Raw genomic sequence first — 15,407 nt, 5'->3', positions numbered from 1 at the left:
TTTCACTGGATTTCTTTGGATTGTTATTTTTATAACATGGTACATTACGTCCATAGATAAGTTAAAGTAAATTCTAGGTAAATCAATTTACTAGTGTATTGTTATATAATGTTACATACTAAAAGGGAAAGAACGAGAGACAAAAAAGTTGGAATAAGTGGATGAGTAAATGAATAAAAATAAAAAAGGAAAATAAGAGCAAATAATTCACAGGGTATAGAATGGTACAGCAATTAATTGTTTTTAAATTTGAGATGGCGTAAAATGGTACAGCAATTCATTTTTTTAAAATTTGAGATGGCCATTATGTCATAAGTGTCCCCTATATCTTAGAAAATGCCCATACTGTCACTTGTTATACATGAAAGACAAGGTGGGTGAGACAACATCTTTTATTGCACCAACTTATGTTGGTGAAAGAGACAAGTTTCAAGCTCCACTTGTTACATGGGACATTCTTCCAAGGCTATCTAGTTTGCTAGAGATTCCTGTGTCAATGTATCATGTTCAAGATTTTTTCACTTTTACAGGAGTTATTTTACAATTAGTGTTGGTTATGGAATGCACCTTTTAACGTGAACTGTTTTAAATCCAAGTTTCGCTGAACTTCAGTAAGTTTGACACACACAAATTGGGACTTACGTCACTGCTTAGCTGAGTGGCTTTCTTAGCTATCTGGTAAGCTGGAGTCATCATGGCTGGAAAGCTGCCCTTGCCTTTCTGTTGTTCATATTCTTCTGTGTATTTCAACTAGAAAATTATACAATTTTTATTTTCTTAAAGAAAAATCCTCTGTCCATTAATGTGACACCTCTTTTAATGCTCACATTCTAATTGTTATGGGTTATATTATCCTGATGACTTTTAAAAACCATAATGGACTTAACCAAAGTGGAAATCCCATCAGTTTGGCTACACATGTTTAAAGAGTTTTAAAATAATTGACACATAAAAGAAAATGTATTTCTTAAGTTCAAAATTTAGGAACATTTCCTATGTAAAGTGGAAAAAATCTGTTTATAATCCTTTAATATTTTTGCGAACAAAATATTTACTATTAGTCACTAGTTTAGTAAAGACCACCTTGCATAGGCACAGATCTTCAATTCTTATACCAAGTTTGATTTCCATTCACTTCAGGTTGATGGAAAGGCAATAGATCCTTATCTACTGTACAAAAAATAAGATGTGTAATCCACTGTTGGTGCAGCCTATAGGTGGTAGCACCACTGGAAGATGTAGAATACATTAGACTCCATCTACAATCAAAGTTACTTAAGATGTTACTGTCCTGTAGCTGAAGTGTATCTTAATTGCAGAAGTTCATGGTAGTTCCACTTGAATATAATTTCTAAGCTTGGCAGTAACACTGTTGGTGACCTTGACGGTATATATAGATAGCGCTCACAAGGCTCAACACTGTGTCTCAACATAGCAGTAAATGCATGTCACCTTCTCCTTTTGTAATTTGTTATTGAAAGTTTGGCTATTCTAAACTGGAAAGTCCTCAGAACACTATAACACATACAAATAAAGTTATTGCAAACGTCAGCCCACATACATCATTGAGAGTCTTTTGTGCCTGAGTTATCCTGACCGTTTCAGGATCTGGGATGGTTCCAGAATACCAGGATTTGTTTTCTTCATATGCAGCTTGGTAGGCTTTCTAAAAAAAGGAAAGATTAAGTCAGCGGAAATGTGTATACTCATTTTTAAACCTGAATAGTTAATCTGCCAGGCAGGGAAAAGAAAACCATCATTCATTATGGGTGACACATACTCCTATGCAGAGGGAAAGCATGAGGCCTATGCTCCTCTTCAGTCTCATTTTGAGAACACAGATGGATCTTAAGTGATATGAATTTTGTGCTGACCCTTTCCACATCAAAGAATATTTCTGAGCACATTCCATAAGATTTGCTTAAGCAATACGAAATTAGGGCCCATGTCCTGAAACTCCAGTAAAACATTTGCTGAGTAACGCCGAACATCACGCAAACAGCAATGAATTTGCTAGCCCAGCATTACTGTTAGTGCTAAATCTGTGCCAGATGTTGTGCAGGCAAATCTGAAAACTGAAAATTCAGCAAATGGAAGATTGATACATTTTCTTTTTTGTCAGACCTATTTCATAAGAATTCAGAGTGTGTGAAAAATGCCAGATTGAAAGCTCTGAAAAGTGAAGTCCTCTGTTTACCCGCGCAGGCAGCATCTACTTTGCCCAGCCAAAAGGGACAGCTTCTTGAGATGACAGTTATTTATAGACTTGTGAGTACTTGGGCTGTCTGCTGAGACTGCCAAGAAGAGTGATAATGGGCTTAGACCATTTCAAAAGCAGCATATTTTAGTTATTACTGAAGTGGGATGGGTCTGATACACCAAAATAAGATGAATGATTCTATAGCCTAATAAATCATCGAGCTAGCCCTCTACATTTTCTATTACTGTTCCAGTCTCTGCGTTAAGGGAGATTTATTTTTTAACACTAGCAAAAACCTTTTATTTTTAAATAAATAGTTATCTTGAGCAGTCATTTTCTGTTCTCCCTTTATTACTAGCTCACACAGATAAATTTAATCAGGGATTCCTAACTCCCTGCCCAATTTCTTTCTGTCCCTGATCCTGTGTTTGCAACACTCACCTTGAAAATTAATACTGTCACAAATTCAGCATTATGGCTCTACTTCAGGATCAAGTCAGAGGAGAAACTGGGGCAGGCAGAAAAAAAAAAACACTAGCAAAACACAATGGGTGAAATCTTGGCCTCAGGGAAGTCAATGGGAGTTTTACCATTGACATTAATGGGGCCAGAATTTCATTCAATATTTGCAGTAAATAGAAAAAGTGGCAAGACAAATGATGGATTATAATAATACTTAGCACTTACACAGCAACTTTCATCTGAGGATCTCTGAAAGTTTTACAGAGATGGGCAAGTCTGATTATACCCATTTTACAGAAGGGGAAACAAAGGCACAGAGAATGTAAGTGACTTGACCGAGCTCATGCATGACTCCATGGCCAAGTCAGGAATAGAATCCAAATCTCCTGACTCTTGCTCTCCTCTTTTTAATGACTAAAATATGCTACCTAGAAGAGCAAGTGCAATTTAAACAGGCTATTAAGGAAATAATAATAAATGGACTCTCATGACTGAAATATGGTGAATAAAAGCTTAGCAATAATCATCCCATTTAGCATGGGGCAGTAGCTCACACCAGGCCGACGTTTGGCGGGTTGCATACTAGCTGTTCACATGAACGTGTGTACTTGAAGAATGTCTCTAACCTGACTGGCCAGCTGTTGAACTCCATGGGCAGTTTCCATATCTGTAGATGTCACATCCCAGTGAAAAAACGATTTGAATTGTTCCCCCTCTTCTCGATATTTAATCTACAAAAAATAATGGCATCATTATGTATAGGTTTTTCTCACATCACGGATGCATCAGGCTGTCATTTTAAGGTGGGAAAGTGCTGAACGCGCCTGGGTACATAGTACTATACAGTAAGTGCAAAATGCAGCGAGAATCATTTTAAACCAGTGCAAGACTTTGTTTACTTCCTAACATAACAAAGCTATGATCAAATGCACACCTCTGCTACTTTGTGTGTATATCTATGTACCAGATCCTCAACTGGTGTAGACTGGCATTGAAAGCTATGTCAGTTTTCATCAACTGAGGATATAGCCATATATTTTTAAAAATATACAGATACAGAGAGACACCATTTTATGTTAGGCCCTACAAAACAAACACAGGCCTAGACAACCCAAACTCTGCAGCCCTTGAGAAAACATTGCTCACTGCACTCTCTTCTCCCTTTCCACCCCACCAGAGTCCCCTTTACTTGGCCAACTCTACTTCAATCCTTTTGTTTATCACCATCCTCCCTCTGTCAACTGCCATACAGGAAGGCCACACAAGCACTAGATTCTGTGCCATGCAAGGAACACAGACCTGCCTCCTACCACTGCCTAAGGTATCGGTGGAGAAGGAGGTTAGATTTATCCCTTAGTGCAAACATCTGTTCTCTGATCCACATAGTGGCTTCTGACTAAGATATTCTGCTCACACAGGAGCAGCACACTGGAATTGAAACCTACCATGAAAATCTGAGAAGAGAATTTGTTTCTTAGACACCAGTAATATAACAACAACTGAAATCAAGAGAGAAATCTGCACAGAACATACAGTTCAAGTGTTAGTATGAAACACTGGTCCTGTGTATCAGTCAGTGGGTAATATTCTACCTCCTTTACCCTGTGCAGCCTCAGTGAAGTCAGTGAAGTTGCACAAATGTAAATTAATGGCAAAATTGAGCTCCATGTCTTCACTTTATTACAATTTAGTATTTGTTTTGCAATAGCACCTAGAGGCCCCAACTGAGATTGGGCGCTATCTGTGCTAGGTATTGTACCCGCACATAAGAAACAGCTGCTGCTCCGAAGAGCTTACAATCTAAATAGACAAGACAGAAGAATGCTAAAAATGTGTATCAATATCTCCATTTTACAGGTGAAGAGAAGTAGCAGAGAGAGATTAAGTGACTTGCCTGATGTCTCACAGGAAGTCAGTGGCACAGCAATGAATTGCACTCAATTCTTGAGTCCTAGTTTAGTGCCTTACGAGCAAAACCATCCTTCTTCTCTAATGTAATGTAATGTTCTCAAGTAAAAGCATATTCAGTTTTACCAGTTGAATATGCTTTTTACTTGAGATCATTAACATTTCAACTCAAACATTTTCTCAAGTGAGAATTCTTTTATACATTTAGCATACATAGTTCTAGACCCAAAACTGCCATATAAGTGAATGGGGACTTTCAGTGAGTAAGGACTGCAGAATCAGGCCCTTAGCTACCCCCTCTTTGGAGTTCAAAATTCCCTATGTGATTGAAAGGGACAGAAGCTCCTTTAGGTGAGAAAAGAAGGGAAAGTGATCTCTGAACTATAATTTGCCTTGCGTGTATATATACACACCAACACACTGGAAGTAACAGAGTCTCATATCACAGTCTGCAAACAGAAATAGAACCTGCAATAATCCCAGACTCATTCCAGACCAGCTCTGTCACACAAAATTTAAAGGAAGTATACTGGTTGTTGTTGTAAGATTGTCTGAGTTATTGCAAAAACCTGATGCATAAAAATGGTGTGCAAGAAAGATGGGAGAAAAAGTGCAACGTATGATGAATGCTGCTAAATGGATGATGCCAGCATTGTCCAGAAAGCAGAAAAAATATGAACAGTGTGTGCAATAATTTAAATAAGACAACTTCCTTCCCTTATTTTACAGAGAATTTTTAGTAGGACATGAAATCATATATGAACACACTGTTTATGCTTACTATATATAATAATCACAATAGTTTTTATAGCGTCAAAGGGGACTAAAGTCAATAAAGCTACATTACATATGGAAATGGGCCAGTTACCAGTGGTTATTTGCCATCTTACTATGTACTTTTCTAACATTAAAGTTACCAGAAATACAAAACTGAAACAAATGTCTTTGGAGGAAACCACCACAAGACAGGAAAGAATGCCATAAAACAAAAAGACTTTGAGCTCCCCCAGTGTTTTTCAGGAGCACAACAGCCTTTGATACAGGTACAAGAAAATCCAATGCGCCCATAATATTTCAGTAAAAATGTTCTCAAAACAAAACCATGCAAAACCTGACTTTGTATTTTTTATAAATCTCAGCCAAGTTCATCAGATGCTTGAAAAACCTTCTGGGTACAGATTATAATAAAACTGAAGCTGCTTTGTGGCTTGGTATCAAAGACTTGGGGATTTCAGTCAAGTTTTGCTTGGTGTTTGAACTCAGAATTCAAAGCAAGTGATAGAAAGTTTACAAAAATCTCTTCATGAACCCACATGATGGAAACTATCAAGTTTGCACAGCTTTGTTCAGCATTCCTAGCAATTTTCTGTGAGCACTGCCACTTACAATATTAGATAAGTATCCCTTTACACACTGAGCCTGTATTTCTCAATCAGGAAGATTCCCAATAATATTAATAGATTTGCTGCCCGAGTAAGGACTGTGAGGCCCCAAATGTACAAGAAGTAAGGCTATAATTCTACCTTGGGGGTTCCTAGTGATATTGACAAAATTATTCTTTTGCTCTTTTTCTTTGCAATGTAATTCAACGGCTTTATAATGTAGAGTTCTAAGCAGTGTTGTAGCCATGTAGAGTGATAAGGCAGATTGAGGTAACATCTTTTGTTGGACGAATTTCTGTTGGTGAGAGAGACAAGCTTTTGAGCTTATGCAGAACTCTTCTTCAGGTCTAAAATACATGTAATATGTGTTAACTACTTACACTAAATCTGTTCCACCCTATATTTAGTTGTGACACCCTGAATACATTTCCCAGACATGAAGAAGAGCTCTGCGTAAGCTCAAAAGCTTGTCTCTCCCACCCACCTTGTTTCTCCAATGTAGAGTTGAACAGGCACAATATATTATTCCTCTTTTTAAAATGAATACGTAGGATACAAATTCACCAGAGATAGAAAAAATTTTCTTGTTGAAAAAAGGAAAAATATTCCACAAAATTACCTCATCCATCTTGTCTCTCTGATATCCTGGGACCAACACAGCAACAGCACACTACATATAAAATTTTAGACATTTTCCCTCATTTCGTCTAAATTTCAAAAGTTTCCGGCCAGCTCCAGCATTCACTGAAATATTTATAACAAATGTTACAAACTGTGTCTTCTTCTACATAAAACTGATATATTTCTAAGGAAAAATTGTAACAAATCTATACATCAGCATAACCAAGCGAGAGATGGGATCAAACTGGGAAATTTGAATCAAGATCTGGATTTCAAACCCCTTAAGTATGGGAGTATTTGATTGTTGGGGCTCGTTTTCAAAATTGTGATCCAAACCTGGGTACAAACTTTTAATACTCTCAAAGAGACCATGGGAGAGAAGAAGGAGTTTCTGCCTGGACTTTTTGTTTTAGAACATTTCTAGAACAGAACACATGACTACAATGGTGTCTTTTGAAACATAAAATACAGCTGAATATAAAACACATTTGTTCCTAAAGCTTCTTACCTCACTTACTGCTTCTGATTGTTTCTTCACATTTATATTTACAGGTGTCTCATATACGCTTGTGAATGTGTTGTTTTTTGGGTTATGTCTACAAAAGAAAGTGTAATGGGAAATTAGAAACGTTATTGACCACCAGAAAGATAGGTTTTCTTTTTAGTCTTATATTTCTTAAAAACACTGAATGAACCCATCCCACTCCCCAACATGACTATTGGGTTACCCACAAGTTATTGTTTTATAGAGTAGATGCCTACAACTAAATTAATTTTAATGATCATATCATATCAATGCTGTGTTTCTAATAACAAAAGAGAATAATAGAATAAAAAACAACTGTCATCTCTTCCTTTCAAATGACAAATTTGACAGGAATTGATCATTATGAAATAAAAAACTTTCAGAAAAAAACCTCCCTCTAAAATCTGCATTTTACATATTTTTCTGGCTACTAAGTGAATTCACATCTTGTTAACTCTTAATCGCCAATACAGAAATCATAGTATAGTCACAATAGTTTACTTTTCTAAATACTTCAAATGACACTTATTTTGGTGTCTTCTAAGCTGCAAGACAACATGACAAATGTGGAAATGTTACATATGAGGTCAGATTCCGATCTCATCTGCCAGTGCTGCCCATATTAATCCAGAGTAATTCCACTGAAGCATCATGGAATCATAGAATATTAGGGTTGGAAGAGACCTCAATTGGTGATCTAGTCCAATCCCCGGCTCAAAGCAGGACCAACCCCAACTAAATCAGTAGAGTTATTCTGGTTTCACACAACAATATGTGAGACCAGAATCTGTCCCAAACATACTCTTCTAATGAATTATGGTAACTTAAATTTTACACCATGATTATTTTTTAGAAGGAAGCACACTTACGCTTGACAGTAAGGCTTTTTCTGATAGCTGATAAAGTTATTTACAGTCAGCATCATCTTGCAGACTTCACAGTGAAAACAGGCTTTGTGCCATGTCTAGAATTGCAAAAGATAAAAATATAGTGAAAGTTTCTTGTATTTCATATTGTATTATTCTAGTGATTTTTAAACACCAATATTGATCCCTTCTATCCATATAATTAATAACCATTTCCCACTGTGTGAATGGACATGCACTAAATAGATCAATTGTCATTTTGAATTTGTTTGTTGTTTTTAATTTTGTTCCAACAAACTTTTATCATGAAGTTCATCTCAGTTCTGAAATCCAGTATGAATAAAGAATGTACAGTCTGGGGAGTTTTGGCAGTGTCTTCAATGGAAGCAGGATGAGGCCCAATATTAGTAAGTAAAGTACCAATGCATATGTTTATTAATGTCCAAAATGATCAAGATAGAGAATGTCTACTGACCTGATCTATACAGTTTATCTTCTCAGCAGAGTAAACCCCAAAACCGCATCTAGCACAAGGCTGAACATTCATCTTGAAATCAACAGAGTGAAGAATATATATATCTATATATACACAAAAGGTTCAAAGACTATGAAGGTATCTTTCCAGTCTGTATGTAACACACTCCAGATAGCGCAATCAAGCCCTTTTGCTCTGCAATCAAGGATCACATTAAAGTTCTGAATCGAAGTGTCTCACTCTCTTTTGCTGACCTTCTGCTTCGAAGTCAGCTGCTGGCTGGCTTTTAAAGCTGCCAGTTACTAAGAGGGGTTATTTTGGCAACTGGGTAAGTATGTACAGAAGGGGAGCTCTCAGTGACATATTTCTCTAAATAGAAGAGTGAACTCATAGAAAAGAATCATGTTCATGTGAATGATAGAAACTGGTCATTCAGTTTCTAGGCTTTGCAGTTTAACATGAGTTGTCATAACCCCAGGATGGAGCTAATGGTATCAACAGTACCATTATCAAATTAGTAGGTAGCTGGTCACCTCCATGTGCGGTATATGAGCTCACTAGAGTGACCAGACAGCAAGTGTGAAAAATCAGGATGGGGGTGAGGGGTGATAGGAGCCTATGTAAGAAAAAGCCCCAAATATCAGGACTGTCCCTATAAAATCAGGACATCTGGTCACCCTAGAGCTCACTAAGCGATAGTGTGTGCCTTTAGGAACAGCCCTGTGTAAGGTAGCTATGCCACCTGTCAAAGTCAGATTCAAGGCTCACAGAATTTGTCAGACCACTCTGTTTATTAGCAAAGCGCTTTGCCTGTGCACCCAGATATGCGAGCCCCATACAAAAGCTCAAGCTAACTTATTTATACAGATAAGCCAAAGCCAATTTAACATAAGAGACAAAAGGAAGAGAAACTGACAAATATACATACATATCTTATTTGCATACTAACGTTTACCAATCTCCTAGCTCAGTAGGAGCTCTAAGTTAATTAGTTTGAGGACCCATTGTCTCACACTCCTTAATGTTTCTCTTCCTGACAACAAACCTTTCAAGCAGCATTTCTTTAATGAATTATAATTTAAATATAATTCATTCTACTTTCACAATCCCTCCTTTTGGTCAAGCTACACAATGACCAACAATTACTGGGTTCCACATATCAATCGTTCTTTATCTCTTTGTTCATCAGTGATATTTAAAATCATCAAATTAGCACTCTGTTTTGGGGCAGTTATCTGTGTAGCATGCCTAACACAATTTTGGATACAACAGGAAAGTAACTGAAAACATACAAAAATTATTAGGATTCCAAACAGGAGAGTTAGGGCTCCCTGAAACAACCAGTTTTCTATGCCAGAGAAATTGAAAAGGTTACTTAGCCACTTCCATAAAGAACTTGGCTCTTCGTGGGGAAGATATGCGATTTGCTCTAAGTGGCTAGCACGATCTATTACCTCATTGGTGTTGTCTGGTATATACACACAGCAGTCTTTTCCAATGAGAGCACAAGTCCCTCCTTTTGCCGCCAGCACTATGTCCAAAGCCTGACGGTTTTGGAGGGCCATCTGTCGGATTGCCCCTGTTTCTTTGGCCAGGGCTCTTAAACTTTCTCCGGTTTCATTTGCCATTATTTCAACTACTGCTTGTAACCTTAGGAGCCTTTTTGCATGGTGTATTACTCCCCCTAATGGTATTAAGGAACCGCCAATGGCCTCTTCCCAGGTTAAAGGGCTTATGTTATTTACATACCATTGGGCATCTGTTAAGTCCCTTCTTTTTCGCCTGAAATTGCGGAGGCGTTCTCGAGGGAAGGTTCCTAGCACTCGGAATTGTGGGAAGAGCTGGGCAAGATAACAGATTCCTGGCCAATTAGCTGGTAGTGCGGTATAAGCTCTGGTCCCACACACCCAGTGATGGCCTATTAAGGCCGGTAAGGGTTGATTGCACCCATTTGTCATATAGGTGTTTGCAAAGGAGGAGTAGTATCCCCCAAAGGGTACAGGGTAATTCTCCTTACGAGGAGTGGTGTTATTTGCATGACATTGAAAGATTGTATTGTTTTCACTAACATTACTATAGGGGGAACATGAGATAGATTTCTCTGTTTGATCCCAGGTTGAGAAAAAATTCATATCTCCATACCCGGACTGCCACTTTTTAGTTTTGTTTGAATAATCCCATACACCATTGGCCACAATATGCTGAAGGCAACGGCTTTTCCCCAGATCCAGCCCTGTCCCATTACACACCCAACACCAATGACCTTTTCCCTCCACCACACTTATCCATTTAGATGCATTTATTCCCACCACTTCCCAAGTGTCATTGCTGTTCCATATTTTGTTAAATGGACGAGGCCCTCCAGTGAGGTCTGGGGACTTGAGTGGGATAGCCAGGACAGGAACACCAGTTTGAGAGTGGGCTGGGATGTGGCTGCAGACCCAGCAATTAGAAATATTAAGGGTCTGAGCTATCCACACCTGCTGCTGGATAAAAGAATTGTCATCGTGGTCTCCCCAGACCGTAAGATACCAGCAGCCGAGGAACAGGCAGAGGCGCATGTTGGAAGCAAGGCTCTTCTGGTTCTGACAACCTCAACTTTTTACGGTTTTATGCCCACCAGGCAGTAGGCGCTAGGCTCGCTACTGCTTTTTGTTGTTGTTCGTCATCTGCTTCTGGCAACCCTTACGAGAGCATAGATTGTAAGGTATTGCAGACTGTTCCTCTACATCTTCTTCTGGAGTCAAAATTGACTCTGCGTTGTCCTGAGGTGATGATTGGTTCTCTGGGGATGGTGCCTTCTTACACTGTGAAGCATGTATCCACGCTGTGATGCCAGATAGTTTAACAGCCGTCTGTGTAGTAAGCAGTACCTGATGAGGATCCTTCCACCGGGGCTCCAAGGTGTGCTTTCGATGATGGCGCCATACTTAGACCCAATCACCTGGCTCAAGGTTGTGGCAAGAGTCGGAGGTGGGTTCCATGGGCCAGGCGGCTCGAACCTGTGAATGGAAGTGACTTACAGCTTGCATTAGTCCCTTGCAATACTGAAGGAGCGCACTGTGAGTCAAGTTCAAATCTGGAACGGGAGTAATGGTAGTCATAGCTCGCATAGGGCGTCCCATAACAATTTCAAAGGGACTTAATTTATGCCTTTGGGATGGAGTGGATCTCATGTCCATAAGGGCTAATAGTAAGGCTACTGGCCAGCTTAATCCTGTAGAGTCACAAATTTTAGCAAGCTTATTCTTAAGTACACCATTTCGTTTTTCAACTGCACCTGCACTCTGCGGGTGGTAGGGACAGTGCAACAGGTGTTTGATATGCAATATACGGTCCAGGTGTTGAACAAGTTGTCCACTAAAATGTGTGCCCCGATCACTGGACAGAGTAGCAGGAATTCCCTTGGCAGGCATAATATGATTTAACAAACATTTGGCAACAGACAGTGAGTCAGCCTTGAGACAAGGAAAGGCTTCAATCCAACCAGAGAATAAACATACCATAACCAATATAAATTCATATTGTTGACACTTAGGCATTTGTACAAAATCAAGTTGCCAATGCAAGAACGGTGCTTGAGGCAGACCCCGGAACCCCTGGGCCACTTTTACAGGTTTACCAATATTATGGCTTTGGCAAATGGTACAGGCTGCACAGTGGCGGGCTGCAAAAGAGCTAAAATGGGGGGCCCACCATCCTGTCTTAGTTACAGCAGAGACCATCCCCTCCTTTCCGACATGCAAAACACTGTGTAGCAGGGCGGCCAGAGACGGACAGAGTGAAAAGGAGGCTAAAAAGGCGCCAGTCGGCGAGTGCCAAAGAGAATCGGGATGTAGAGAGCAACCTTGGGCAACCCAGGATTCTTTCTCGGTTTCTGGGGCAGAGTCTTGGAGCAGGGTGAGGTCAGTGAGGGACAGCAGCGATATAGAAACAGAAAGGGAACATAGAAATGCATCTGGGGAAGGTTCTATGGCAGCAGCATGTTTAGCAGAGGCGTCAGCAAATGCATTACCCTTAGCAACATCAGTATCTGCCATTGAGTGGCCAGGGCACTTAACAATAGCTAGGTCAGACGGAAGTAAAACTGCATACAGGAGGGCAGCAATGTAGGGCCCATTTTAATAGGGGTACCAGCAGAGGTAAGGAAACCCCGAGTTTGCCAGAGGGTACCAAAGTCATGAACAACCCCAAAAGCATAGCGGGAGTCAGTGTAAATGGTGGCCGAGCGTCCCTCCGCCAAAAAGCAGGCACAGGTGAGGGCAACTAATTCAGCGACTTGTGCTGAGGTTACAGAAGGTAAAGGCGCAGCTTCCAGGGTTTCAGAGAGTGAAACTACAGCGTATCCTGCAAGGAGACGACCTTGGTCGTCTCGAACACAGGAACCATCAGTAAATAAAACAAGGTCAGAGTTAGGGAGAGGGACATCAGAAAGGTCAGAGCGCGGGACGGTGACAGCAGAGACAGTTGCAAAGCAGTCGTGGGGATCACCGTCATTAGACAAAGGAAGGAGGGTGGCAGGGTTTAACTGAGAACAACGCTTTATGGTGATATATGAAGCTGATAGTAGTAAAAGTTTGTACCTGGTAAGGCGGGCAGAGGAGAGGTGGCCTGTGTTACGTTGTAGCAGGAGAGTTTCTACAGAGGGAGGGACCAGGAGGGTAAGAGGAGAGCAGAGAACAAGGGAATCAGATATTTTGACTAGGCGCGCTGCAGCAGCCCCAGCACGCAGGCAGGGGGGTAAGCCTTGGGCAACAGGGTCTAAAGTGGCAGAGAAATAAGCCACTGGGCAGTTCTTTTCTCCATGCACCTGAGTGAGAACTCCAAGTGCACACCCAGATTGTTTGTGGCAGAAAAGGGTAAAAGGCTTAGAATAGTCAGGCAGCCCTAAGGCAGAAGCCAAACCCTGTTTGAGGGAAACAAAGGCAGAATTGGCCTCAGGGGGTCACGGCATGGGGTCAGGCACAGAGAATCGAGTGAGTTCCTGGAGAGGTTTTGCAAGGGAGGCATATTAGGGAATCCATTGTCTGCAAAATCCAGCCATGGCCTAAAAACTTCCGGACCTGGCATGGGGAGCGGGATCGGGGAAAGCTAAGGGTAGCTTGGACGCGGGTGGGAGAAAGTGCACAGGAACCCTGGGAGAGGAGAAAGCCAAGGTATGTGACAGAAGCTTGACAGAGTTGTAGTTTAGAGTGAGAAGCTTTGTGACCCTTATTTGCTAGGGCAGTAAGGAGCACTAAAGAGGAAGACAATGAAGGGGAACAGAGGAGTAGATCATCTACATATTGGACTAGTGTGGACCTGGACTGGAAAACAAGGTCAGCAAAGTCTCGGGCTAATGCCTGGGAAAAATACGACGGGCTTTCAGTATACCCCCGGGGCAGTGTGGTCCATGTGTACTGTTGCCCCTCGTAAGAAAAGGCAAACAGGAACTGGGAGTCAGGGTGAACCAGGACAGAAAAGAAAGCAGAGCACAAATCAACAACAGTAAAATGAGTTGCATCTGGTGGGATAGAAGCCAGAATCTTTGAGAGAGGCAAATCTTTGATTCTGTCCACCTATGATTTGCCTCTTCCCACCACTGCATGAAACAATCAACCTCTCCTTTTGCCAATTTAGTTTTAGGTTGGCCGAGTTTGTCTTTTAAGATGTCTACTCGGTCTTTGTCCCAAGATCCTAACAGTGGCCACTGAATTTTGGGATTCTCCTGAGTTAGCCTAGACCATTTTTCCAGAAATTTACAGGAGTCCGGACCCTTCCTAAAATATATAAAATGAGCCAGCGTTCCTTTAGGGAACTGTCCCGACTTAGACGTCTGGTTACCCATACAGGAGGACTTTACACACCAATCACACAAGAAGGAAAATTGCGTTCGTCAGAGCGATGCCCGGTGCAACACACAAAAGGAGCCCACAGGCTACTGCCTCAATCGCCCTTGCTTTCACACCAAGGGTTTTACCCAAGGCGTGGTGCGGCTGCGATTGTGCAGATTTCACTCACTCAGACCGTGGGGACAGAAACCCTTTGGTCAGCCAATCCCCGGACGGAGACGGCGCCCAGACTCAAACACACCACAGGGAGGATGGATAGACACAGAGACAAGACAGTCCTCAGTCCAGACAAAACACAGAAATAATTACCTGACCAGATTCCTGATGTCAGATCCCAGGATCCCTACCAGAACAGAGTGGTAACCAACAGGTTCGATGGTGTAGGCTTCACTGTGGTCATGCACCCTTCCGTTCTGGCGGAGGACCACTCGGGCCACATGCCCAGGTGTCGGCTTGCCACGGCCGTCCTAAGAACGGTGAGGAGTCACACGGCCCCAGTGAAGATGGTTGCCGTCTCGGTGGAACCTCCAAATTGTCAAAGTCAGATTCAAGGCTCATAAATTTGTCAGACCACTCTGTTTATTAGCAAAGCGCTTTGCCAATGCACCCAGATATGCGAGCCCCATACAAAAGCTCAAGCTAACTTATTTATGCAGATAAGCCAAAGCCAATTTAACATAAGAGACAAAAGGAAGAGAAACTGACAAATATACATACATATCTTATTTGCATACTAACGTTTACCAATCTCCTAGCTCAGTAGGAGCTCTAAGTTAATTAGTTTGAGGACCCATTGTCTCACACTCCTTAATGTTTCTCTTCCTGACAACTATATTTCAACAAACCTTTCAAGCAGCATTTCTTTAATGAATTATAATTTAAATATAATTCATTCTACTTTCACACATCCCAGAAGGAGTTCAGGGAAGAAAATTTAACTCAGAGATTCACAATTTCCTCCATACTCCCCATTTGCTCCTGGGGGGTGTAACCTGCTACATCCCAGACAAGAGCAAATTACTTCCCCTTACCTACGGTGACCAGATAGCAACTGTGAAAAAACGGGACAGGGGGTGGGGGGTAATAGGCACCTATATAAGAAAAAGTCCCAAAAAATGGGACTGTCCTTTTAAAAA

General features: G+C 41.0%; 1 protein-coding gene across 2 annotated transcripts in view; it reads right to left on the bottom strand.

The window, feature by feature from the left end:
- LOC102931741 (nebulin related anchoring protein) overlaps positions 1–8,770 on the bottom strand; it is a 58,739-nt gene extending 49,969 nt beyond the window's left edge. The window contains exons 1-6 of one of the 2 annotated variants that reach the window (XM_043551903.1): positions 8,441–8,770; positions 7,969–8,063; positions 7,082–7,169; positions 3,289–3,393; positions 1,562–1,666; positions 643–750 (exon numbers count right to left, since the gene is read on the bottom strand). In XM_043551903.1, coding sequence (XP_043407838.1) covers positions 643–750; positions 1,562–1,666; positions 3,289–3,393; positions 7,082–7,169; positions 7,969–8,063; positions 8,441–8,512 — 573 coding nt within the window. In that variant the 5' untranslated portion in view covers positions 8,513–8,770. The remainder of the gene's footprint in view (positions 1–642; positions 751–1,561; positions 1,667–3,288; positions 3,394–7,081; positions 7,170–7,968; positions 8,064–8,440) is intronic. The other variant, XM_007056334.3, reaches the window with a different exon arrangement.
- Positions 8,771–15,407: the final 6,637 nt, after the last annotated feature.

Source organism: Chelonia mydas, chromosome 7, assembly GCF_015237465.2.
Source record: "Chelonia mydas isolate rCheMyd1 chromosome 7, rCheMyd1.pri.v2, whole genome shotgun sequence".
In the NCBI taxonomy this organism is placed as follows: domain Eukaryota; kingdom Metazoa; phylum Chordata; order Testudines; family Cheloniidae; genus Chelonia; species Chelonia mydas.
The sequence above is the reverse complement of the archived record's forward strand: the minus strand, read 5'-3'. Positions and strand labels throughout refer to the sequence as shown.